The 26,932-nt window shown below is 41.2% G+C and overlaps 2 protein-coding genes across 3 annotated transcripts in view; one reads left to right on the top strand and one right to left on the bottom strand.

The window, feature by feature from the left end:
- The window catches only part of tecpr2 (tectonin beta-propeller repeat containing 2), a 29,360-nt gene extending 5,399 nt beyond the window's left edge, over window positions 1–23,961 (bottom strand). Inside the window, exons 1-23 of one of the 2 annotated variants that reach the window (XM_008398698.2) lie at window positions 23,855–23,961; window positions 20,937–21,064; window positions 20,028–20,168; window positions 18,680–18,808; window positions 18,468–18,599; window positions 18,238–18,395; window positions 17,111–17,264; window positions 16,698–16,850; window positions 13,850–13,982; window positions 13,531–13,760; window positions 10,894–11,110; window positions 9,474–9,738; window positions 9,204–9,399; window positions 8,223–8,459; window positions 6,236–6,303; window positions 6,046–6,161; window positions 5,766–5,939; window positions 4,369–4,549; window positions 3,085–3,226; window positions 2,768–2,993; window positions 2,602–2,691; window positions 2,421–2,518; window positions 1,276–1,411 (exon numbers count right to left, since the gene is read on the bottom strand). In XM_008398698.2, coding sequence (XP_008396920.1) covers window positions 1,276–1,411; window positions 2,421–2,518; window positions 2,602–2,691; window positions 2,768–2,993; window positions 3,085–3,226; window positions 4,369–4,549; window positions 5,766–5,939; window positions 6,046–6,161; window positions 6,236–6,303; window positions 8,223–8,459; window positions 9,204–9,399; window positions 9,474–9,738; window positions 10,894–11,110; window positions 13,531–13,760; window positions 13,850–13,982; window positions 16,698–16,850; window positions 17,111–17,264; window positions 18,238–18,395; window positions 18,468–18,599; window positions 18,680–18,808; window positions 20,028–20,168; window positions 20,937–21,017 — 3,457 coding nt within the window. In that variant the 5' untranslated portion in view covers window positions 21,018–21,064; window positions 23,855–23,961. The remainder of the gene's footprint in view (window positions 1–1,275; window positions 1,412–2,420; window positions 2,519–2,601; window positions 2,692–2,767; window positions 2,994–3,084; window positions 3,227–4,368; window positions 4,550–5,765; window positions 5,940–6,045; window positions 6,162–6,235; window positions 6,304–8,222; window positions 8,460–9,203; window positions 9,400–9,473; window positions 9,739–10,893; window positions 11,111–13,530; window positions 13,761–13,849; window positions 13,983–16,697; window positions 16,851–17,110; window positions 17,265–18,237; window positions 18,396–18,467; window positions 18,600–18,679; window positions 18,809–20,027; window positions 20,169–20,936; window positions 21,065–23,854) is intronic. The other variant, XM_008398701.2, reaches the window with a different exon arrangement.
- Window positions 23,962–24,233: 272 nt separating this feature from the next.
- The window catches only part of znf839 (zinc finger protein 839), a 15,773-nt gene continuing 13,074 nt past the window's right edge, over window positions 24,234–26,932 (top strand). Inside the window, exon 1 of the mRNA XM_008398917.2 lies at window positions 24,234–25,603. Within this exon, the coding sequence (XP_008397139.1) occupies window positions 24,893–25,603 (711 nt within the window). The 5' untranslated portion in view covers window positions 24,234–24,892. The remainder of the gene's footprint in view (window positions 25,604–26,932) is intronic.

The raw sequence follows: 26,932 nt of genomic DNA, 5'->3' as shown, positions 1-26,932 counted from the left end.
AAMGAACTAGTGTTGTGATAGCAAGAGAAATGAGTCATGGTCTTTTTCCAAAGACCAATAAGAAATCCTACAACCAATAAAATTTGATATCACTCCATTTTTGTTTACGTTTTGTGAAGAATGAAGTGATTTTCTGAAGTGATTTTCTGTGATTTCTGTCGTTTCTGTCAGTGGTTCTTGGTGTAGCGCCCCCACAGGCGAGGAGGTGAACAGTTTATTCAAAGGTTTTGGTTAATTTGACACAGGTGAGAGCGAAAGAGAACCAAAGCAGCTGAAAATGTAACAAATGTTGCAACTTTGGTCACAAATGGAACAGATTATAGCAGACTATCAGGTTTGTGTCTCAGGCTGGGTGTCCACAACGTACAGCAGGTGAAGACATGTCAGGTAATCATGTGATCTTTGATAACGAGAAGAGCAGGGGCTCTATAAACAGATCTGACCTTTCCGCCATGCTACACTATCTCTATCACACACACACACATTCCCGCTGAGCTCTGACACAAACCTGTTACACAACCTCAGACTGTCAATGTGACGAACACACACAGCTGAGTCTGGATCTTCCAGCTTCAATGTGTTTCTGCACCGTCTGAAACAATGCGTGATGTGATCGGTGGTGCAGCGGCTGTCTCCCAAATCATTCCCTGATCCGAGATTTATTTTCGTTATCCGACATGTGCCAAAGACATTGAGCCTCAAATTACACCAAACATCCTCCGCACAGCGTGGTTGTAGAAAATGAAACACGGCCCAGAAAGACAGAGTGAACAGTGTAATCTATCCGGGGTTTAGAGGAGCGGTGGGAACATTCTGGAGAAGTGAGAAGTGTTTGTCTGAATTGGCTAAAATGTYAGGCAGAACAGAAGAAATCCTTTTTGAAGCTATGATCTAGATTTGTTGTTTCATGTCTCAGTTTGTGCTATCTAAGAACTGACATGGAGTGGAAGATTAAAGCTGGCCCTCAGCTGTTATGCCTCTGAGCCACCAGGAGGGGGAAGTCACACAGCTGGGAACACAGGAAGTGCAGGTTTCCATTGCAAGACACCGCTGCGTCTTGCAAAATCTTTAGATTTTCACACTTTCTTTCATTAGAACATTATATTTTATTAGGATTTCATATAATAGTCCAATACCAAGCACTGCATCATTCTGTAAAAGGGGGGGGACTTAAAAATGACTGTGATCAAGTTATTATCTGACCTAGAAATTAATAAACCAACAAGAGCAGCTCAGCATAAGTTTTTAAAAACACAGAGTTTCTGTGGAACGCACCAAGCTGGCTGAGGTCCAGGAGGGTCCAATGCAAACCGATGGGACAGGAAGGGGACAGGGTTCGAATGCTCACTTGGCCGTGAATGTCCAAACCCCACAAAGCATCACGACAGGCGGATAAGTGGGTCAGCTCCACCTAAGCTCACAGAGGAGAGGAAGAGAGTGTAGACCAGACACAGCTATTAGCTGCATGACCTTTTTGAGAAATGTCTACTTTTAAGAAGTTTGTCATTTTTGAAGAACCACTGTTTTAATTATTTAGCTTTTCAAGTTTTAAGATATCATACCATCAACTTCCTAAAATAATGGTATGTAATTCTTGCCAAAAGTGATTTATTTACCTAAATTATCTTTTGGCAAGAACAAGGTGGAGATTTTTTTCTTCTTTGCTAAAAATACTTTTAATATAAAACAAAAATCATGCAAAAAAAAAAAGAAGTCAATACATTATATTTTATGGGATGGTGAGATTAGTTAAAAAGATGGTGCAACCAATGCAGATAATTATAGCAAGCAGATTGTAAAGTAACATAAATATTAGAAGTGATATTTTTTGCATATAGCATGAGAAAAAAAGTGTGGGTTCATCTTTCAATGTCATATTTTCACCACATTTGTTTAAAAAAATCATAGGTAAATATTATATAATTTGAATAAATTAAAATGTCCGTCATATTCATGTATTATTAATGAACATCACAGTTCTAAAACTAAATATTTTGTTTGCAAAATCATCTTCCTAAAAGTTTTTTACCAAAAAATGACTTTTGACAAAATATTACTTAGACCTTTATTTTAGGAAGATGACAATATTTAGTTACCAACAAAATAATGGAAAATAAAATGTGTGATGCTGTTGAAGTCGCTGTAGAAAAACTCCAACATAATGAYAAGAAAAACAGACCTAAAAATATATAACTGACACTTTCAGTATTTCATTCTGTTGTGGAAATTTAAAACAATTATTCCATGGAAGTGCTTCAAACCTGATAAAATCTATATTCAGAAACATCTGTTCTTTATGAACGTCACTGAGAGCCATTTTGAAAAGTCCGAAGCGGCAGGTTGAGGACCCCTGGTGGCGCCCATCCAAAGTGCCTGAAAAGCGACAGATTTAGACGCAGAGACGAGCTGGGTGGTCTTACCTCTGGTGGGAGCTGGACGGAGGAAGGACGAAGCTCTCCATCCCGGTCCCACACACAGAACAGATCCTTCCTGCTCTGAGCCAACCACAGGAACGTTCCTATACACAGTCAACACAGACAGCTGACATCTGCAGAGCTGAGTGCTAGAGGTCCAGATGTGTGTTCCGTCCAGACGGCTTACCTTCTTTATGAGGCACAGATGAAGAAGTGATGAAGGTCCACCTGGTGGCTGACACAGTTCCTCTTGGGACCACGTTCTGCCAAAATGTTCCTGAAAAAAACCAAATGGAAGTGATAAGCAGGAGGAAACTGAAAGCTGCTGAGCTGCTGTGCAGAACCTCACTGACCCACGAGATTTCCACGTGCCAGGTGCAGCTGGTTCCGTCCTGACGCCACCCACACTCCAGTGGCGTTAGCGCTGACCAGGCTGGGCTGACACTGGGAGTACTGCGACAGGAAGGCCACCACTCGTTCCACCGGACCCCTGGTAACTGTGGCAACGCTCTGCGTAGCTTGCAGCAGGGTCTGGAAAAAACTGCCTTGATCGAAGACCACGTAGTCTGAAATACTGATCTGGTGGAGAAGAAAAGCGGAGTGATGAAAGAGCAGAACCCAGAACCTAACAGAAGCCAAAATGGATCCGCTCCCCTCTAAACATGAGTACCTGCCACCAGTGGTCATCGTTGCCCTGGGGTCTGGACGGGCAGACGCCGGTTCGGAACCAGAGGCTGCCGCTGGCATCAAGCGCCCAGGCGGTTCCGCCTCCTCCTAGAGCTATGCAGATGAGCTCCAGGCCCTGAGCCTCACTGCAGCAGAAACGGACAAATAAGAACTAATGACATGTTCCCTTTTACTTGTGTGTCTAGTTGCTCGGTTACCGGGCAAAAAAAAAAAACATGTAGCTGATCTTCATGGATATATTGAAGTCAAGCAACAGAACAAATTATCCTCAGCCAGCAACACAGTCAGCTTTGACTGGTGAGGGTTTCCAAACTCCAGCAAACAAAGAGTTAGATTTAAGACATCCCTATTTAAAATCATTTGTGCTAATGACTAAATGGCAACCCTGGTTTTTGCTTAGTGATGCACAACATATCAGAATTAATACCTGGAGGTGGAGCAGGTTGGTCATGTGATCTTTGTTTAGTCATGTGACAGTGATCGTGATGCAGCGAACGTTTCAGGGAGTTTAACTGCAGCAGAGAAGCAGTGCAGGCGGTGTGGTCGCTTTTTCACTGAGTTACAGGGCCGGTATTATGTATTTTCCAGATGCTAATATTAAAATGAAATTTTACTTCCTAATTTAATGCCTTGAAATTGGGCCTCTGTCTCTTTAAAAACTGCTCTTTCTGAAACTGCGCCTTCAGAAAGTCATCATAACATGGCTCCTCTATTAACCTTTAACAACATTTTTAGCAGCGCTGCACTGAGAAGTAGCTCCTAGAATGAACCCAGGAGATGTGCAGTTCTACCAGGTGTTTGCTAATTGCTGCTGGCTAGTCTGAAGGAGCTGAATGTGGAAGTGCTGCTCTGTGAGGCGGAAGCTCAGAAGCCTGGAAACTGCAGCTCTTAGGTGGACCTGCGTCCTCAGAGGCGGAGCTAGGTCCAATCAGGCTTTTTCGGTTGCCAAGTGAGATTAAAATATTTCACCAAACATGCATGAAAGAATCAAAGCAACACTACAGGTGTTTTGATGAGGGAATAACCTTATAATATGATGTGAAGCTCAAAAAAGGTTGACTTTACATGATACTATCCCTTTAAATGATCAATATCTGCCAATTCTTTCATCTCTTAGTCTTTTCTTTCCATTTCAAATCAAATGGAAAGTCAGTATTCAAGTCCCAAATGAATACTGACGTTTCATTTGGGGCTTGACCTAAATACAACTAGCTGAGTTGTGCTGTACTGTGGTTGTGTTGAAGGTGTGTTAGAGTCGGCTCGGTACCTGACAGTGTCGTACTTCCAGCCATCTCCTTCGCTGCAGTAGCTGCTCAGTCCTTCTCTGTAGAACAAAGCCTTGTGTTCACTTAGAGCCCAGACCACGCCCCCTCTCACACACACCTGGCTGAACACACATGGAGACTCCACCTTGACCGAGCGGGCGCAGGGACGCTCCACACTCAGACCTGAAACACACACAGCCTTAAATGTATCAGCAGTAACCCATAGCAACGCTGCACCTGTGAGATCAGCTCTGCCTTCTTTCTGTCCTGAATCAAAGCCAACAGTCACTGCAGACGTTTCTATCCACATGTTAAAGTTTGGATTACTTCTAAGTTTTGGAAATGGAATGTATGATGATTGTGTGGAAAGTAGTTTTTTCAGATTTCAGAAAGCATCTCATAAACATATTTTGGTCACACGCCATACTAACCGGTGTGTCAGAGGAAATGGTCCTGATTAAATGTAGAAGCAGGGACTTGATAGATGACTGAACCATAAACATGACTGAGCATAAATGAGGAGTTTTCTGCCTGCCTCTGGAATCCCCGTTATATCCAAAACAAAATATTCCAATTATGATAAATAATCACGTTGCTGATATAACTGCAACTTTAGTCATTTTGTTTCAGTCTCACAGTTTGTTTTTTGGAAAATCTCCATAAATATAAATCACTTAAACATAACTAACTAACTAACTAACTAACTAACTAACTAACTAACTAACTAACTAACTAACTAACTAACTAACTAAGCCTGAAGTCTGGTTTCGTAACCTTTTGTCCTTCAAGTTACTTTTATTCTCCAGTTCAAACTCAAAGCACACTTTTTCTTCCAAGTACATTATGTATTGTGAACAATTAACAACTCTTTATCTTTTTCACATTTTGGAAGACTTCTTTTCTATTTTTATTGTCTCACTGAGATGCAATATGTCATTTACAAGGGAGGTCTGTTTAGATAAAACAAAGGTATTTTTAAAAATTTATTAAAATATATAAGCCAATAATATATGAGCTACAAACAAGAGCATGTTTCATAAGAAGGATTTTCTTTTTTGTCTTAAATGCATTTGAATCAAAGATAGATTCAGATCAGATGACGGTGAGGAGGCCTCCCCACCTCAAAGACTAGGAGCTCATCACCAAAATAAAAACTGAAACATGAAAAAAGATTTTACTCACTGACTATTCAGAAGAGAATAAATAATTTTAAATATGCAATTTTTTAAAATTAAAATATAAATAAAAACATATTATTTTCATATGATTCCTACAGAAACAAACTTCTTAGTTGAACGAAAATACAAAGAAAAAAAAAAGCTAAACATGATAACCTGAAGGTATGACTAGTGTTTTAGTGACAGTAAAGCTTGACTAAATGCGACAGATGGGAAGTCACCTGTCTGCAGGTAGAGGTCTCCGTTGGTCCTGATGATCCAAGCAGAGTCGTCACTCAGCGCCACAAAGGCCGCTTGCTCTGCAGCTTTGTACCAGTGACGTTTTCCTTTAACTGACACTTTGGCACAAGCAAATGCCGTCATGGTTTTCTGCTCCACCTTCCACAGCAGGTTGCCTGAGGGGTTAACAGCGGTTAGCATCAGGATAATACTACACACCCATTTATGAATGACTCTCTGGGATGAGTCACTGCGCTGAACCAAAGTAAGACATCAGCATACCTGAAGGGGACAGCGCCACCTGGTGGACATTGTCTTCGAAGCGCTGCCATCTGAGTCCAGTTTCAGGAAGCGTGCTGCAGAACAGCCCTCCTTTGAAATCCAAACACCACACATGCCTGGAAGCGCAGGTTGTCAGAGTGAGCAATGTGAGCGCTAGCAGCAGGTCAGCAGGGAGGCTGACCGGGCTCACCTGTCAGTCACCTGCAGGCTCAGGATCCCACATCCTGGTCCAGAGTAGCCCATCCAGCTTTCTGCCAACTGCAAAGGACAGTCAGGGGAGGCAGGTGAGGCAGAGCTTCACCTGTCTTCATGGAAAATAATATATAATAAAATCATTTATATTGCTATTTACACCCTGTGGTTTGTACTATAAAGTACCTATTTTTTACTTAGTCAATTCTGATTATTTTTTCTTCAAAATCGCTGGATTTTCACCTGGGATTGCGCAACCTCTCGCTAATTGCACTGGCTGCCATTCTATGGGAGCCTGTTCGTCCTGTCTGTACGTCAGCAATAAAATGGCTAAAAAAAAATTAATATATGGACTGATTTTCCATAATTTAGCTTATGTATATAATGTACAGTGTTTTTTTTGTCACTAACTGTATGTGTATCGTGTTTTGTGTGCGGAGGAGCGATCAGAAACGGCAGACAGTAGACTCGAGGTGAGGCAGGCAGTTCTCTTGCCTCATGGCAGGGGGCGCTCATGATCCCAGATATTGTGACTCCACAACTGCAGAGTAAGACACAGTGAGCTAGCCATGGAACTAGCCATACAGTAAATAAGTAAAGTATAGCGATATATTTGTTTTCTTCTCACTTCTGAGGTCAAACAAAACAGGCATTGTGCAAATTGTACTGCTATCGGTAATACTATCTTCAACAGACCGAAAACATATGAAGGCTCTGAAGAGGCTAAATAATGCAGAGTCAAAATAAAACCTCTCAACATTGCCAAACATTTCAAGTATAAAACGTAACATTCAAAGGCAAATACAGGAGTAATTATGCAGGACACGGAGGAGGCAGAGGAGATCGATTCTTTTTTCAGAGATTATCCGTCTCATGTTAGGACACCGAAAGTTTTAATATGATTGTAAAATGTATTTTTTTAAAGTTACATGCTGCAGCTTTAAGCAGAGATTCGGTGTGAGAGTCACTACCAGGTGGAGCAGAAGCGGCACTCCGTCTGTGAAATATTACTACCTGTAGCGCGTAGCAGCGGTTCGACAGCGAGAGCAGAACCAGCGTCTTACATCGCAGCACAAAGACTTAAATAATTTTGCGGGTTATTTGTTTAGCTTTCTGACCGTCATGCTAATCCGGGTGAGTGTTTGTAGCTGTGCGCTGCTTTACCTGCCATCTGATCCTCCATATGTCTTTTTTACTGCAGTGAGCCTCGATGTAGCCAAACTCAGTCAAGTATGGCATTGTTTTTATGTCATATTAGATTCGTCGTGTTGATGCATTTTGACGTGCTTCAATTTTCMGCCGCAACACGCAAACTTCCCCATTCACTCAGTGCGTTATAGTTCCACATCGCTTAGGATTTGTTGCTGCGCGGTTGCGCAGAGCGAAAAAAAAGAGGAGACCAGCTGCACAGGCAGACTGCGAAATGAGATGCAGGTGATCGGTTTGTGTGATCGGCAACAAGAGACCGTAATCGGCGATCACCAATCATACACTTTTTCCACGGAAATCGGCCGATTATGATCGGTGGCCGATCGATCGGCACACCTCTAATATATATATGTATGTGTGTGTGTGTGTGTGTGTGTGTGTGTGTGTGTGTGTGTGTGTGTGTGCGTGAATGTAATATTGAATTACATTCATTGACTTGCAGTGGGTACAGTCAGCACTATGGGGTTTAGTATCTCACATACAGTGTTGTGACAGATTATTACCCAGTTTACAGATTTCTTCTGATTTTGCTTTATTGTCAACCTTCAAGATTGAACCTGCAATAGCTGTGATTAACCCGATTCTTTGGAGTAGTTTCAAAGCCTGATTACTGCAAGTTTCTTTTTTAGTTCAAAATTCAATCATTTGAAAACTGCTTTTTTGTATCGTCTTAGGTTATCTTTGTCTAATATTACAATCTGATCACTTCTTTGATCACTTAAGTGTGACAAAAAAGAGCTATACCACTAAATGAGTGAATACTTTTCATTTCTCACTAAGTAAGGCCTGGCCTTGTCCTGCTCTGCGTCTCTCTCTGCTGTCCTCTCCGTCTCTGCAGATGGAGCACTGTGGCCGTTTCCTCCTCCAGCAGCAGCAGCAGCAGCAGCAGGAGCAGAGTGACAGTAGATGTCTCCCTCCTCATCACTGGACATGCTGGGCTTCCTGTCCTGACTGCTCTCATCACAGGGAAACACCTGATTTGCCAGCTGAGGAGAGAGGAGTGGGTGGTCCTCCTGCTCACACAGAGAGAGAACCGTCTGAACAACCTGCATGCTGCTCATTAACAAGCTACTTATTGTCGCAATAAGCACGAATTCAGTTAATCACATGATAAATTAATACAATTAATACATTTCTATTTGTATGATTTGTTGTTTTTCTGTTTTCTCTCTTTGTACCAAAACTAGATGATAAATGTCTCAGTTAACTCTTTTTTGAAGGACAATGTTGTTTGCAGAGTCTTTATAATTCATTTTATTTGTTGTTTTCTTTATTTATTTTGTATATTTAAAATGTCTTCCAGTTCCAGTGTTATATGTCCATTAGAGTTTAAGGTCCATTGCTCTTTGAGGATGTGTTCTTGTAATTATTATGCCAGTCTTGTTATATTACTTTAAAATGGTCTAAAAACAAAATGGCCTCAAAACAACAACATTATCATTTATCGCAATAACTTCTGGAACAATTTATCGTCCAGAAAAATGTGTGATGGTGACAGGTCTAGTTACCAATACCACACGACCAACTTCTTCCCTCTGCTAAAACACAAACAGCAACAGGTTGTAAATAAATGTCGGCTTTTATTAGCATCCCTGTTTTACTTACTGGATCGATACAGATATGTCAAAGAAGGACTAATGTTGGCCAATACCTATACATTCTGATATATTGTTCAACCGTACTCAACATGTGTACGTAAACATGAGATGATATTTACATAACTGGCAGAAATGTTAAAAAAACCAGTGAAAACCTACCGTCTCATCTCTGGATGCTGGCTCCAGCCCTCCATCATCCTCAGCCTTCATGTAAGAGAAGGTGGATTCCAGCAGCTGGTCAACATCTGGGGTGGGGGGGATACCGTTTGCCTCTGAACCGTCGTTCTGAGCCTTTTCTGGGTTCTGATTGCTCTTCAGTCCCGACAGGAGCAGAGACCCTGCACTGGGAATGGAACTGAAAAGAAGAATGGGACTGTCGTATCGGCAGTAATGGGATCTACTGAAGGCTGCCAATCACCAGATACAAACCCAGACTGGTTGAGGGAAGACTCCACTTCCTCCCTGACTTCCAAACCGTTATCTGAACCTGTGTGTTGTGTCTCCTGAGGCTTCTGGTCGTGGTTCTGCTGTAGAGTGTCCTGGCTCTCAGCATCAAGACCAAGGAGGGAGGCGTGGTCACTGGACGGAGTTCCACTTTCTCCGTCACTACAGTTGCTGTCCTGGACTATAAACACTGAATCTGAGCAGCTGCTCTCTACAAGACGGTTTCCAGAGCAACGGTCTAAGGAAAGGTCTAAAGACAGATGGAGACAGATCACAATGAGTCATACCTACCTGTCAGCACATACTCTTAGCTCACTCAGTTAAACAAGCAACAACATGGCAAGCTTGGACATTAGTAAGAATGGTAATCTGCAGAAGAACAGCAGGAAGAGTAGTGAACAGTAGTACTAGAAGGAATCTGCTGTAGGTGATGACATCTTCGGCTTCTGTTAGCATTATGCAGTCTGCTTTCAGGATAAACCTGGTTATAAATAGCATGTTTTAAATACAATTAGCATGCTAAATCTAAGTAGCATGCTAAATGTTAACATTTTTTCAGAATAGAATGCTGATATGCTAAATAGAATGTTAGCATTTTATTTAGCAGTGCTAACATTCTATGCTAAATAGAATGTATACTAGTCAGCATGTTAAAGCTATATAGCATTAACATGCTAAACAGAATGCTACAATTATTAATGTAATATCACCTATTTTAAGTGATAGTAAACCTGCAGTATGTAGCTTTTATAAGGATAGGATTTTTTTCATATTTTACAGTGTAATATGTGAGAGATAATCTATGAAAACATCGATCTGGTCCACTTCCTCCCTGAGCTGCTAATGCCGTCTGAAGAAAGGCACAGCTCCCAACCAAAAATAACCAATGAGAGCCAAGAAGGGGACCTTAGCGCTGCCAATCGACATGTGTGTGCACTGCTAAGTGTGCTAATGGTGGAGAAACAACTTATTGTTACATGAAAACCATTCATCCACTGTTATCTAGACTTAGCATACGCAACAAGATCTGCTATCAGGAGGAGCTGCAGCGTAGCAGAGAGCAGTGGAGGGAGGGGTAAGCAGCACCACAGGAGATTGTGAGTGACTGCTCTAAGACCCTCCCCCTGACTCTGATTGGTTGTTTCTAGTTAGCACTGGGAGAAGCTACATTTTTTCACATATTATCCGTTTCATAATATACCGCCAGGACAGTTTTAACAAATATGTTACAAATTATTTTTATAAAAGTTACATACTCGAGTCACAACTTTAATGTAACTGAATCACTTACATTTCTCAGTAATGTTAAASTTGCCTATTAATATCCAAATATGGAAAAACACATGCTGTCTATAGTGTAGCTAACCGTCACTGACAGCATTGACATCTGTCCTAATTCACTTGCCTTGATGTCTTTTCTTCTTCTTCTTCACTCTGATGGGTTTGACCACCAGCTCCTGCTGCATCCTCTCCTGGTCAATAGGGGCACTGTAGCGCCTGGAGCTCAGTCCAAGCGGAGTGCTTACCGGAGTGGCTGGGCTCAGGCTGTCCCACGTGGTGACAGAGCTGCTGCGGAAGCGAGAGCTGCTGAATAAAGTGGACGGCTGGCTGGACTCCATCACCTGAGAAGACAGACAAAATGGCCCTCATATACAAAAAATATATTCTAGTACCCATCCATCTTCTAAACACCCTTGTCCCTTATTGGGGTCAGGAGGGCTGCTGGTGCCCATCTCCAGCTAACGTTCCGGGCGAGAGGCGGGGTCACTCTGGACAAGTCGCCAGTCTGTTGCAGGGCAACACAGAGACAGACAGGACAAACAACCATGCACACACACACTCACACCTAGGGACAATTTAGAGAGACCAATTAACCTGACGGTCATGTTTTTGGACTGTGGGAGGAARCCGGAGTACCCGGAGAAAACCCACACATGCACAGGGAGAACATGCAAACTCCATGGAGAAAGACCAGGGCCGGGAATTGAACCCAGAACCTTCTTGCTGCAAGGCAACAGCTCTACCAACTGTGCCACTGTGCAGCCCCATATTCTAGTACCTTCTGCCTATATTTTATTGGGCTTTTATGTGACACATAAACACACAGTAGTAGTGGACGCTTATGAAGGAGAAGGAAAACGATAGTTTCAGCCGCCCTGATTCAGAAACTAGTGACTAGATCAATCCATCCATCCATTTTCTTACGCCCTTGTCCCTTAGTGGGGTCGGGAGTGGTGCTGGTGCCTATCTCCAGTTAACGCTCCGGGCGAGAGGCGGGGTCACCCTGGACAGGTCGCCAGGCTGGCGCAGGGCAAACAACCATGCACACACACACTCACACCTAGGGACAATTTGGAGAGGCCAGTTAACCTGATGGTCATGTTTTTGGACTGTGGGAGGAAACCGGAGTACCCAGAGAAAACCCACGCATGCACAGGGAGAACATGCAAACTCCATGCAGAAAGACCAGGGCCGGGAATCGAACCCAGAACCTTCTTGCTGCAAGGCAACAGCTCTACCAACTGTCCCACTGTGCAGCCCTATATTCTAGTACCTTCTGCCTATATTTTATTGGGCTTTTTATGTGACACATAAACACAGTATTAGTGGACGCTTATGAAGGAGAAGGAAAACGATAGTTTCAGCCGCCCTAATTCAGAAACTAGTGACTAGATCCAAAAGAGTTATTATTCAGCTTCCAATTGAAGGCTTAATATTGTGATTCATTTTCACACTATTCTCTCAAATTGTGAATAAAACAGTAAAGCTCACGCCAAAAATTTTGAAGTATTTCAGATATTTAAAACAAAAAAACTAATCGATAATTATCAATATTGATTGATATGAAACGCTTATATTGTGATGCGTTTTCCAGTCATATTGTCTGGCTCTACCATTACTGCTATTTTATGTAAAAATGGTCTCTAAAGAACATTATGATTGTTTATTTCCTGCCAATAATTTCATGTTCTCTTAGTTTTTCCTGTAATTACACAAATATGTCAATAAACATGTATTAAGACATGTTTTCTCAGACTTTAAGTGATATTTATGTTTTGAAGCATCACAGTCCTGGCTTGAATCTTGATAGGAGAATCACTGGATGGAGCTGGAGATTAGGGTGATGGCAATGAGGAATCCAAGCTAAAAGAGTTTCCACTGGTTCCAAAAACCAGTGGAAACATGCAAAAAAGCTGCTGCTCAGTGGTGTAACAACGGGCTGACTGCTGAACTACCAAGGTTTTTAAAACCTAAATAAACTGATAATCCTTTAAAATTGTTCATGATAAGCTTTTATCATGAAATGTCTGTCCCTTCAGACAGACTTTGGAGAGATATATAATATAAAAAATAAATTTTATTTGATGGGACCAAGGAAGGAAAGCTCATCTCATTATTGGGGGGGCAATAAACAGGCAAATTCCTTAAGAGCAGTTTTTGGGGAGATCAGCAATGTTACAGTGAAATGTAACGTAAAATGTGGTTTAAAAAGTTTTTAATGTGTTTAAGCTGCAAGACCAAAAATGACTAGTAAGTGGCAATGCACATCAAACATAACACTACATAACACAATGCACAACATGATAATACTGTCTTTTTCAGTAAACAAACTGTTGAGACCCATAGAAGCCAAACTAAGATTCAAATGTTTAGATACGAGTTTGGTTCAGTGTCGCTGATCTTTACAAAAACTTAAGACTCTAAATGAAAACAAGTTTTAATGAGTAACTCCACTTGGTAAAATTCCTCATAAGTACTGATTTATTGAAGTGACTCTCAATGCAAGCTATGTGTTAGTTAGATTATTACTTGCTAAAACTTTTTTGGTTTTTCCATGTTCTGAGAACCTATAAGTAGGTAGAAAAAATGAATATTGGGGAAGTATAGTTTAAACTTAACGTTCAAAATGTTTTTATGGAAAATATTCCATATATTTAGATTTTTTTTTTCTTTTTTTGTGGTTTTAAAGGTTCTATGTTGAAGATGGCAAGTCATAAAGGCACACCTTTCTGTTTTTCTATCTGCTCTATGGTAACGTTACCTGAAGTGGGCTGTCCTGCTCTACCGCCTCTTCAACTTCTTCCACTCCTTCCTCTTCCTCCCCTTCATCTGTTCCGTCCTCAGAGAGCCTCTCGCTCCCCCCTGCCTCCTCTTTGCTTCCATCTTCTGTTATGATGGCCATTGTTCTGATTGGCTGGACTATTTCCACTGACCCGGTTGGCTGGAGAATCGTGGGTGTGGTCAGTGGTGAAGGCAGGTGACCTGACAGCACTGGTAATAAAGGGAAACAGAGAAGTTGTAGCTGTTGGTCTGTGCTGCCACCAGTAGAGGTTATCTGTGGCAGAGTTAGCAGTGCTCACGGTTTGAGGAGATTCCCTCTGGATTGCTGGACAGGCGGACAATCTCTCTGTCTCCTTTCAGGACGAAGATTTCATTTTCACAAGATGACACAGACACAATGTCTCCGCTGCTTTCCAGACAACCGATTATAACCTTCAAGCACCAAACAAAAGCACAACTTGTGTTTAAATGCGGCGTTTTCAGTTTCAAAGATGAATTGTCTCTTCACTTCTTTAAGATATAATAATAGTCATGATAAAATACTTTGATTTAATTCTAGTTTGAAGCACTTCTTCTAGTAGATCTCAGTGCTGCTATGACATGCTGATGAACAAAGAGGAAATGATTCTGCAACTGGGTGATCCTCTGCTGAACTGGTTGAAATCTTCTCTGGCAGACCAGCACTAGTTTGTTTTATATGACAGATATGAATATATGCAAACGGGGTCCCATATGGGGTTCCTCCTAGCTTCCATCTGGGCCCATTTTAATTTAGTAACTATGCTCTCCCTAGTGTCTTACCATACTTATGATGATGACATAGAGCTTTATGTATCTGTGTCATCACATGATCCTATTCAATTACAGTCACTGTGGGAGTTTGTCCATAACATAAATGAGGTGATAGGCCAGAATCTTCTCCAGCTCATCCTGACTCATACGTTGACTTCAAGAACCACATGAGATCTTTTTCTATTTGAGCCAACTGGCTGTCCGAATTAAAGGATTCATATCAAAGGAAGAAACAGAAAAACTGGAGCATGCTTTCTTCCTCAGGACATCAGCATGCTGCATTGTGTCTTTGGGGTGTTTGTAGAAATACATAAAGAAGTTAACAGCTCATCAAGAATACATTTCTCTGGGTTTTGACCAATAACAAAAAATAAAAAATAACCCAAAAAATATCAACCTGACATGATAATGAGATGAGAACTCTAGGAGAAAGCCAGATGTTTGTAGCTCACATTTTAAACAAGGAACTCAAATGTCACACTGAGGTAAGGAGGGAAGCCTTCAGGTTCCAAAACTGCAAATACCGTCGAAATGCAGCAGTAATTCCAGACAAATCTATCTGGGGGTTTGTTAAAAGTATGAAGGTAAAACATCACCATGGTAACTAGAACAGAAAGCTTTTGGACAGTCAATTATATCGAGCTTCTTTCTTCTCTGTAGTATTTCCAGTCCTTCATTGATCTATCTTCAACTTTTCCATTGCCAGCAACTGTGAAACTACAAATTTCCTTCACACTTCTTCTTCTTCTGCTCATCTATGTTTCTGTTAGGGGTGTCCTGATACTGGCATTGGGCCCATACCAGCGTCAAGTATAGGCTCAATTTTACAAGTAGTGTCAAGTACTCATCCTTGTAAAAGCAACTTGATCCTCTGAACAGATACCACTGTTGTACTTGATAGTGGCTGTAACTCAAGGGGTAGATTTATTTAACTTTTATTATGTTTTTTTTTTTAAATGTCTACAACATTTGTCATGCTGTACTTTTGATTGGCTTATACAGTCCAAAGACTGTAGACCTGCAAAAAAGAAGAGCCCCCCTGTTCTGAATGCGTTTTAAAACTTATTGTGTGAAATATAACTACCGTGTTTCCCCGATAGTAAGACACCCCCGATTGTAAGACGTATCGGGGGTTTCAGGGGGGTCGGCTAACATAAGCCGTACCCCGAAAGTGTCTTACTTTCGGGGAAACACGGGGGTATTGCCGCCTCCTTCTCATCTAGCTGCACGCCGCCTCCTGCCCACGTCCGCGCCGTCCCCTGCACTTCCTTTTATAAAACTGTTTTGTGGTGAATACAATACTGTTCAGGTTGTTAATAAATGTTAATTTTATGGTTAAAACAAAAAATTCGACAATTTTTTTCCAATATAAGACATAACCCGAAAGTAAGACATAGTGGGGCTTTTGGGGATAAAAAGAAAGTAAGACACTGTCTTACTTTCGGGGAAACACGGTACCAACTTATTAACTACTTGGCTTAAGCCAAGTAGTAAATTACTTAAAGTAAAGTACTAGATCTGGAATAAACTGATATCCAGACAACCTGATTTCCATTTCACTGATTTAACCAATATGGTTACTAAAGTCAACATTTTTGTTTGTTTGTGATCTTATGGGACCAGCAGAAAAAGTTTTATTTGATTATTTTTCCAATGCTGACAAAATGAACAAACATCTTTTTGACCATGAACGCAAATAAATAATTTAACAAATGCAGATCTGGCATCATTACTAGCGACGCACCGATCCAGTTTTTTCACTTCCGATATTGATACCGATATCTGAGCAATAGCACTGAAAGATACCAATCTGATACAGAGAATCAGCTGAATTAATTTAAAATGTTTCTGATTTTAAACACAGACATAAAGGCACTGAATTACTTGTCTGACCAAGCCTCACAAGCTTGGTCAAACATGGAAAAGCAGCTTCATATTGTTCAGGCAGTGAAATTAGGAGTAGAACAGCAAATGGAAAATGAATAATAAAGAAACTGAAACTGACAAAAAACAATAGGTTCACTATTTTGGTAAAATATGTAAAAATAAACTGAAACAAACATTCTTTCAAATGGTTCAGAAAGAGCAATTAGGAATTCAAAATATAATATAAAATAAATAAGAGCACATAGTATAGAATTGGACTGACTAGATCTGCCTTTGTGGATCAGGCACATTGTCACTGACAAACGATCTAGAATGTTTGTCAATATTGAGACCGATACGGATGTTATGGATCGGTGCATCTCTACTATCTACTGGGTTCAACGTAGTTGTTGTACTCTGAGCTCTGATCGCTGGCAGAACTTGGATTAACATAGAAACTAAAGAATATGCAGTAGATGAGCACACTACCTCGTTGAGACAGTCAAACACGTAGATGCTGTATTCATTCCAGCTGAGAATCCAGCCCTCTCTGAAGAAACAGCTGAGCAGGCCGAGCTGCCGGTCTGCTGGACGGTACGCTCCAACTGGACCGGGGCGTGGAAACAGCTCAAACTGAGGGATCTGGAACGGAGCGGTGGACAGGAAGGGAGACAGGAACAGGAATTCTGTAGACTACTTGTCACATTTACAACCACAAACCGCAGTGCATTTCAGACTGTTTGTGACAGATCAACATAAATTGGTCACAATGATGGTTTTAGACATTTTTACAAACAAAAATATGTGGTGTGAATTAATATTCAGCCTCTCTGAGTCAATTCTCTGTTGAACCAACTTTCCAAATGTATCAAATATTCCTTAGAGGAAGGTTCTGTGCATACCTGTTTGTCAAAAAAGGACTTGAGTAGTCGAGTCTCCTCCACCTCTCCTCTAACGTTAGACCTCCACAGCCTGAGTCCGGGTCGGGCAGCGTACACCTGCAGGTCGCTCTGCTTACAAAGAGCCGGAAGAAAGCAAGCGCCAAACCTGCCGGTTCTGAGACAGCAGAGAAACACACCGTCAGTGCCGCTACCTGAACTGGTTGTTTAATGAATGATAGGCAGGGGTGCACCGATAAATTGACCAGGCAAAAAAAAAAAAAAGAAAGAAAGAAACGTGTCAGAATTTCCTTAATTTTGGGAGATCGGCAATCGGCTGAAACTGATGTTATCTACCTCTGTAAAGAGCTGAAAACCTGCCACTGTTCTCTTTTGCCCTGCAGTGAGAGACTGACTGACAGAAACGCCCACCAGGTCGTGTGGCTAACAATAGTCATTTTACTGTTGCAAACTTGCCAACTTGTCAAACAAAAAAAAAAAATCAGTATCAGCCAAAATCGGAATTGGCAGGTCAGACTTTATAAACGTTATTCTCTCATCAAACATACACCTGGAGTGTTGCTTTGATTCTTTCATGAATGTTCCAGGAATCCTTCAATCTCCCATGGCAACCATTCATCCTTGCTCTCATAAAGCTCCACCTCTTTACCCAAAGCTCCTCCTTGGAGCTGCAGCCTGCAGCTGAGACTCCGCCCCACAGATCAGCCCTCCCCACTCAGCTCCTCCATGCTAGCGGTAGCAGCTATTAGCAAACACCTTGTGGAACTGCACCTCTGCTGAGTTCATCATTAGGAACTAGTGGGTTGGTTGTAAATGGCATAATGGTGGAGAATTGTTGTGATGTCATGCTGATGGTAGAGTGTCAGAAAGAGGAGGAGCTTCTTAAAAAGATAGAGGACCAATTTCAAGGTTTTAAGTTGTGAAGTTAATTTCTTTTATGTTATGTTTGATATGAATAGCATTTTTTTATAACAACTGAAAGTAACTGTTACTTTATTATGCTATAAAGAGGCATTATGTGGCTGGAAAATACATAATACTGCCCCTTTACATCTGTAATCGACCAGAAAACAGCAATCAGTGCACCTCTAGAGGGAGCTCAATGTAAAGGACAAATGAGGGTGGCGTACCTCTTTCGTGGTTTGGTGCCCAGCTGCAACACTTCCTGCTTCTGCGTACAGTAAAGCACGGACCTCTGCTGCGTCGAGACCAGCAGCACCTGGTGTCTGTATTCCATCTGAACCACACCTGACGGCTCCTCTAGCAGCAGCACCGGCTTACACACCCCCTGCACACACTCACAGTTAGACAGCGTGTCTCACAGGAGGTGCAAACAGTCCCGTGCCACCCTGCGTCCTACCTGGTCCAGGTCCAGAGCAGAGAACACGACCCGACCTTTATCGTCTCCGGAGAACAGCTTCATCCCGTTGGCGCTCCAGGTCAAGGAGGTGACGGAGCCTTTATGGAGGCTGACGACATCGAAACGCCTGAGCTGCGACCAGAACAGACCAGTGAGCTGCGGTCGCATGACGACAGGCAGACTGCAGAGAGGACAGATGTGCATGAGCCAACCTGTTTGTTGCGCCCAGGGAGCGGGGACACCAGCTGGAAGACCACGACCCGACCGGAAGCTGTTCCAGCAGCCACCAGGTCATCAAAACAGCTGAGCAGTTTCACTGCAGTGATCGCGTCACATTTTCCCTGTTGGACGCAGACACACCATGAGAACTGCAGCGCCTCGCAAGAATACTCAGACCGGCTGAACCGTTTCAGGTTTTATCGAGTTGTACAACAACCGACTTCAACGGATTTTATTTGGGATTCGATGAGATAGATCAACGCAAAGGAGAGCTTGCTCTTTAAGAGAGAGGAAAGTAATGCTTGGCATGAATATCCTATTACAAATAAAAATCTGAAAAGTGTGGCGAGCCCCATTTATTCTGCTGTGCCTGAATAAAATCTAGAATGACCAGCTGCCTTCAGTAAACAGAGTCCAGCTGTGTGTGAAGTAATCTCAGTAAACCTGCAGCAGCCAGGGCCCAATTTATATGGATGTGGCCCCTGGGCTGGAGTCTGATTTGGTGCCCTAGTCACTAAGGAGAAATTATTTTATTAAGGCAAACTATAGTAAATTACTAGGTAGTTTAATTTATCCGTGGTAGGTTTAATACATCCCCAAACAATAATATGTTGTTCCCTAAGAAATCAATTATAACTTAATAACTTTCCAAAACTGGAATATTGTTTATATTCATAAAAGTCCCTAGACATTAATAAAACTCACCTAATTTGGGTCTATAAAATGTATATAAAGAACAATGTTTACAAAACATGCATTCATGAAAGAAAAGAAAAAAACAGAAAAGGAAAATCTATGGGGCCCCCTCAAAAATCTGCTAAGCCATGTATTAGAATGGCCCAATCAAAGTCCAGAACTGAAATCTGTGCCGAGACTTCAGATTTCAGTTATTATGCCTGCTATTATGCAGGGCTATTATGCCTGCAAAATAGCCCGTTCTGTTTGCTACTTTGCAGACAGAATGGGCAAAAATGTCAATCTCTAGATTTAAAAAGTAGGTGGAGAAATTCCCCAGAATATTTGAAGTTTAAAAAAGGAAAACTAAAACTATTTTCTCCAGGCACTAAATACGATTACATGGCACAGTTAAAATAAAAGTGTATTTTTAAAATACACTTKTATTTAAGAAAATACATATTTTCGAGCTATATAAAATCCCAATGAAATAAATTGAGGTTAGTGGTTGCAACATTACAAAATGTGGAAATTTTCAGTGGCTGTGAAAACTCCTACAGAGGAATGTGGGGGAGATTTGATCATAAAAGTTTCCAAATACAGCTTGTGACTTTTTGAAGATGAATGACTGTGGACTGATGGAAGCAACATAGAGGGCACTCTCACCTCCATGCTGTACTTGTTCATATGTGCAACGCGACGGCAGTACAGGTACAGCATGCCGATGCTGCTGCCCACCGCCAGGAAGTCTGAGCTGCTGTCCAGAGCTGTCAGGTAGACCAGCACAGACCTGAAGCCCCGCTGCACCTACACACACGCACGCACACACACACACACACACACACACACACACACACACACACACACACACGCACACACACACACACACACACACAGGAGCATTCATTAAAAAAATGCACTGATTACACCCAATCAGTCACCTTGTAACTGATGAAATTGAATTTGTTGATTTCCAGAATAATAACAGAGTGATGTTTTCGGGAACTTTTTAAACTTTTATCAGTTTACATAGAAAGGAAAAATTATTTTACCTTTGAATAAAATAATAAAACAGTACCTTTGAATTTGGACTTCAAAACTTTGCACATCAAAAAGTATTAAAGCTGAGCACTGTTGTATCATCACATAACTTTTAAATGTATTTTAAAGAGGATGCCGTCTGAAACCTGCTAAAAACTGTATTTCACCCTTTACTCTTGTCTCTAATGTTTTTACCGTTTCATGATTTCAAAAGTGTTGCTAATGTTTGCTGTTTACAGTAAAGTGTGCTGCTTGATCTTATGTGTTCTTCTCCCCCTCCCAGGTTGCTATTGCAAATAAAAAATTGTTCTTCTTATCTCACCTGGTGAAATAAAGTTTGTTTTAGTTGTTTTTTTTTAAATCAATCAAATTTGGGAAAGTCCAGATTATAAAGTATTTTTGAATTTGAATTTAAACCTGAGTTGAGTTGTGAACAAATTTTAAGGTATCATGTAAAACTGTAGAGAAATTGAGCAGACGTTCAGCCATCACACTGATGCCCTGCTTTAGCATCTGTGAGTTTTGGGTCGGTACCTTGGCAGGGATGGCATTCAGCAGGTAGTACAGCGGACAGAACTCCCTCAGGATGGAAGCTGAAGCTGGCTGTGTTGTCATGGTTCACCCTGGGGATGACTCAGCAGCTCCTGGTAACCATTTCAGACCTAAACACAAAAACCTGATGGTTATTGATGCTGTCAGTCAGTATACAGTACTTGCACACCAAAACATAAAGTGTGCTTAAGAAGCTTTTTTCGTCAGTAAAAATTTATTACTGGCCAAATCAGAGGGAGCAGACGGGCTCTGAGTAACATAAGACCATGTTAGCAGTTGAGATTTTACAACGCATACAATAAAAACCAATAACCAAACTCTGACATGTCTCATTAATTCAAGAAGTCCTCATAGTGTTTCACAGATGGATTAAATTCATTTTCCCTTAAAGGGGCAGTATTATGTAAAATCAACTTTTTTGAGCTTTACATCATGTTATATATTATTCCCTCATAAAAAGCAAACCTGGAACGTCGCCTGGAATCTTTTACGCATGTTTGAGAAATCCTCAAGTATTACATGGCAACCATTCAGCTGTGCAAAATGGGTGTTGTTAAAGGGTTAGTGGAGGAGCCATGTTGTGATGACTTCCTGAAGGCAGGGTGTCAGAAACAGCAGGAGTTTCTTAAAGAGACAGAGGCCCAATTTCAAGGCATTAAATTACAAAGTCAAATTTCTTTTAAATTATGTTTGATATACATTTCTTTAACTGCATTGTTACTTGATTGTGTTATAATATGGCACTATGTGCCTGGAAAACAAATAATACTGCCCCTTTAAGAAAACTCAACACAATGCCCATAATCATAAAATAAAATAAACAACTGACATGTAAATCACAGCCTTTATTTAACAATTGATCCACCTTTGGCAGCAATTACAGCCTCAAGTCTTGTTGAATGTGATGCCCAGCCATCTTTGGGCAGTTTCATGCAGGCCTCTCTGCAGAATCTGTCAGCTCTCTCAGTTTGGGAAACGTTGATGGCCAAACCGTCTCCTGATCTCTCCAGAGACGTTCAGTCTCTGCCTGGACCACTCCAGGACAGCCACAGGGTGCCCTGAAGCGTCTTTCAGAGAGACACTGAGGCAGGTCAGATCTGTTTGTTGGGTGTGTTCCATGTAGTGACACTTCTTACTGATCCACTAAATTATTTTACGCCTTGATTCAAATTTTAAGATAAAATCTAAAGGCCCTGGAACTAACCAATGAAACTAAAAAGATATTTTGAGTTAAGTCTGCTAAGCAGGTTCTGTACCAACCCTCTGTGTCCTTCAGGGGTTTTGCCACAGGAAGTGTGGCTGGTCCAGTACTTAATGTGTTTGTCTGCATCATCTCTCTCTACACCTCTTAACTCCCATCACACCAAGGCAGATCCAGCTCTCCTCGAGGTTTCTGTCCATTAAGGGCAGCCAATCGCTCTCTGTTGCCCTCTCTCCATCTCCGCCACCTCATGCCTACTGCGTCCAGCTCACTGCATCAATTCTTATTGATGTATCAAATCTTTATTGCTACTAAATACTCACTTTAAGGGGATAAATATCTATGCACATATTTTACATTTCATATTTGCATTTAATTATTTTATTTTTTTTAGAAATCAACTCTTTGTTTGAGATTAAAGGGTTGAGGGAATGTTTGTTTGGCAAAAAAAATCTAAATCATAATTAATTTGTAAAAGCAATAAAAAAGGGTAAAAAAAATCTAAGGAGGTGAATACTTTTTTTTACTTGGATTGTATCCTTACTGTTAAAGAATTGAACAAAAATAAAATTGGAACCACATTGTCGTGTCATCGTTTTGTCTCCTATGACAAACCGAAACTTTTTGAATATGTATAAATGTACTGGTCAATGTCATGTCTGAAGATGAAATGTTTTTAGTTCCAGAGAGAAAACAACAAATTTTGCAGTACTAAAATAAAAGTACTAAATAAAAATACTAAAAATCAGGGAATCAGGTTTAAAGTGCAGCTATTTTTCCTGAAGTCTGTTTTGGAAGACAGTTAAATTAATTTCATATGAATGGACAGTGGAAATTCATGTGAAATTAGGATCTCTGTTCTCAGCACTAGATTTTATTACTGTAATGGTGTTATTCGCACTTTGGAGTTGAAATGTCCAGATTCGTGTATGAAAAATCAATGAGAAGAGTCCCTGAATTTATAATTGCTTTGAAAGTGGAGGGTTCCTCACCAAAAGAAAATTCAACATGGCTGCCGCATTAAAGGTAGCGATAACAGCAGTTAGAATATTTGCACTCTCATAGTTTGCATTTTAAAAGCTCATTAAATCAGTCACTCATCAGCCTCGGTTGGCTGAAATGGTGTGAGCCCAGGAATAAACAGCTTTCAGTTTGTTGTGATAAATAAATCCCAAAACTTTCCAGACTTTCAGCTGAACCAAAGGCATCCGGTCGTCAAGGTATATTGAAACCCGAGTTCCGTTTTCCAAGGTAAACGGAATGCAGCATAACACAGGGGGCGTTAACGACCAGCCTGGTGAAAATAAAACCCAGAAATGTGCATGCTTAATTAAATATGGACAACAATCACTCCGGCACACCCCGAACCAAACAATCCCATCTGTCTAATATACAGAATACTGTATATTAGACGTATTCCAGACCAGATATTGAAGTGTTTACATGTGTGATGGGGTGAACTGTTGGACTGTCCTTGCGGCGCCCTGATAGGGTAATATGAGCTCTAAGCGCTGTAGGACAATATGACTAGTCACAATGAATAAAAAAAGAAAGTGACGCAATAACAAATATAAAAAATACCAGACATGGTGCTGTTTATAAAGCTGCTAACGACGGCTAGCTAGCATAATCTGAAGCAGCAACCCCAGTAAACAGAGCAGAATAATGACAGCAGGAGAAGAAAGGGCATGATACCTACTGGGACCTCAGCCTGGCGAAGGATGGACCCAGATGTTGATCCTTGTAATCCTGCTTCGACTTTATTTCAAAGTACGGACAGGTGCCATCGCCCAGCATTTCCAGGAGCTATCTGAACGAGACCGTCAAACTACGCCTCCTACAGGCCACGCGCGAAAACATCCGCGTCTCTGCTCTGTTTTATTTTTGTAGATTCCATCTTTCAAATTGTCAAACAGCTTATCTAAGAAACGGGTCTGCTCTTTCTTATATATTTTAATTTATTTATCTTTTATTTATTGATATATTTCCATAATTGTCATAGAATTTAGAAAAAGAATGACGTCATTCGGAATGGCCAATCGGAAAACCAGGAAACTGGATTCATCCTTCCATTTAAACTCTTTACCCACAGTTCCACATTGAATCTGTCTATCGCACCTTCTTCGTTCTTCAATTACTAATATAAATTAAGAACAGAATGAATAGATAAATGAATATAAAAACTTTCTTGCGAACGTTATTGATACTGTGTTTTTATCTTAATTCTACTTAGTAACTTTTTTCTCTGTTACTTAAGTAATAAATTAAAAAAAGATCAACTGTATTTACTTATTTTCAAGTGTAAACATCTCAAGGTTCTGTTAAGCTCAGACACTTCAGGAGCAATTTCTGAATTTCCACTTGCCAATATTATGATAATCGTCACTATCATAATGATATGACACATATCATTATAGAATTAATAATTACTTTTTCCACGCCATAATTAAGACAGAACCTTGTGAATCCGGTCAATTGGTAGTTCCGGTCCGGATTATATGCGCTACCGCTGCCGCGGAGGGTTAAGCTAGGCTAGTTCAAAACTCCTCCCGCTAATACTTGCCTTCCAGCGATTTCATCGCTGCTCTAAATGTCGCCATTCATTCCCGCGGAGAGTTTTATCTACCAGCGGACGCTGGTTTTATAAATAACTTTTTATTTAGTGATATCTTCTGGAGATACGGTAAACAGCATCAAGGGGCCCTAGTCAAAGCTAACTGTTAACCCAAAAGCTAAAATGGCGGACAACGAGGGTGACAGCGGAGCTATTGGAACAATAACAGTGGCGGAGCCGCCGGGGACAGACTCTGAGCCCGACGTTCAGCCAGACACGCAGCGCGTGGAGCCTTTATCAGTCCAGCCTGCCGTCCAGATCTTACAGGCCGAGGAGAAAGGATCGACTTTCCTCGTCGCCCAGTGCGATCAACCTGCAGAGAGTGCAGAGCCCGGGTCCTGTGCGGATGGCGGTCAGCCCCCGAGTGGAGGAGAAACTTGCCAGGTGGAGCAGCGCATGCTGGTGGGCGCAGAGTTTACCGACCTGGCCAACACCACCATCATCTACGTGCAGCCTGACGGCAGCCTGGTGGAGGGCTCCGGGCTGACGGTGGAGGAGCAGCAAGCGGTGCTGCAGCAGCTCACCAAGCAGCAGATCGTGCAGGTCTCCGACACCGAGGCCGTCCAGCTGCTCCAGCACAGCCAACTGGTCAAAMCGGCCCCGGTCCAAAAGACGGCTCTGGATCCGAGTCAGCTGCAGCAGGTCATTAACCAGGTCACCAAGTCCCAGAACCAGGTCCAGGTGTCTCAGGAGAACCTGCAGCATGTGAAGGGTCAGCAGAAGCAGGTCCAGCTTTCCCCACAGAACCTAAAGATCAGCCCTCAGAATAATGCTTCCACCCAGCTGAAAAGTGTGGCTCAACAGGTCGCTTTGCAGTCCACCACTTTAATCCAGGTGAGTTAGATATGAAGGATTCATTCATCTTGATTAGGATTCTGCAGCCTACAACCCGACCAGTAATCTGAAACAGGAATCACATGGAAGTGAGTCGAGATGCACTGATCTGGATTTCATGGTTGGTACAGATTTCAGTTCGGTCTAAGCTCATTCTGATTTTATACAACTTGGAATTTTTTTAACAACAATGACACAAAAGAAAAAAATATACATATACTGCAGGTTGTTTGATAGAGGAAATAGTTTTCTATCAACACAATAGAGGTGTTACAAGATTATCCCAGGTTATGCATCAAAGTGTTTTTTTTTTTAAATTAAACTAAAAAAGTGCATCATGCATGCTTTTTAGTCGGCATGCACCGGCCTCGTTCTACCCAATCACTTTGGGTAGAAGTGATTGGGTAAACATGGAAAACAATGGTTTTCCATGTTTACAATGGAAAACCATTGTAAACATTTTACATCTCAAAGAAAGATGCAAATGAAATGGATTGTACTTTTCTTATTTTACTAAAACAGAACATGTACAGTGTGTCTTTAAGAGAAACAGGCATTGTTTTTGACTGATTTCTCCTTTCTTTTTTTAATGAACATAACAGATAAAAGAGAAAGAAATGCTGCAGATTGTTTTGTTTTCTAAGCTGATTAACAGAATTAGAGGATCTTTCCCTTTTTTTTGTTCCTAACTCATGATGAGTTTTTCGTTTTGATCACGCCTTGCGTCGCCTGATTCTGATGTCTTGAAATACGATTTTGAAATGCAAATAGTACGTTTTGCAGCGTTTTCTGTTGTTGCTAGTTGTGAAGCTTTCTGGTCTGTGGTCTGTTTACTGAGTTGGTCGTTTATTGCAACATTCACCAATATCATTGGATGTTTTTCTACACAACAGGGACTGAAGTGGAACCCAAATAGCAAAGTACAGAACATACAGGATGTAGAAACCAAACTATTGGATACAACAACAAACATTCTATAATGTAATAGAAATGATCACTCTATGTACTGATCTTTGTGGGTCAATTCTTGTTTCTGATTTTGATGACAAAATACTTTTTAGTGTTTTTATAAAATGCTGAAAATTTAAATGCGTTATTAATAACATGTTTGTACTAAAATGAATTTCTGAAAACACAGCTGTCTCTGAACATGAACAAAAACTGTAACATTCTCCACAGAGGTGTGTGCATCTACAACGCATCYCCGTTTGTCCTCTKCAGGCGATATCGTAGCTCACTAACTCAAAATGTGGATGGGCACCATTGCCCAAAATATAACATTTTTACAGAACAGGTTCAGTGCCACTGAAAAAAAAAAGATTTTTTTTT

The sequence above is a fragment of the Poecilia reticulata genome, linkage group LG22 (genome assembly GCF_000633615.1).
Source record: "Poecilia reticulata strain Guanapo linkage group LG22, Guppy_female_1.0+MT, whole genome shotgun sequence".
Taxonomy (NCBI): domain Eukaryota; kingdom Metazoa; phylum Chordata; class Actinopteri; order Cyprinodontiformes; family Poeciliidae; genus Poecilia; species Poecilia reticulata.
This window is presented reverse-complemented; position numbering and strand designations above follow the sequence as displayed.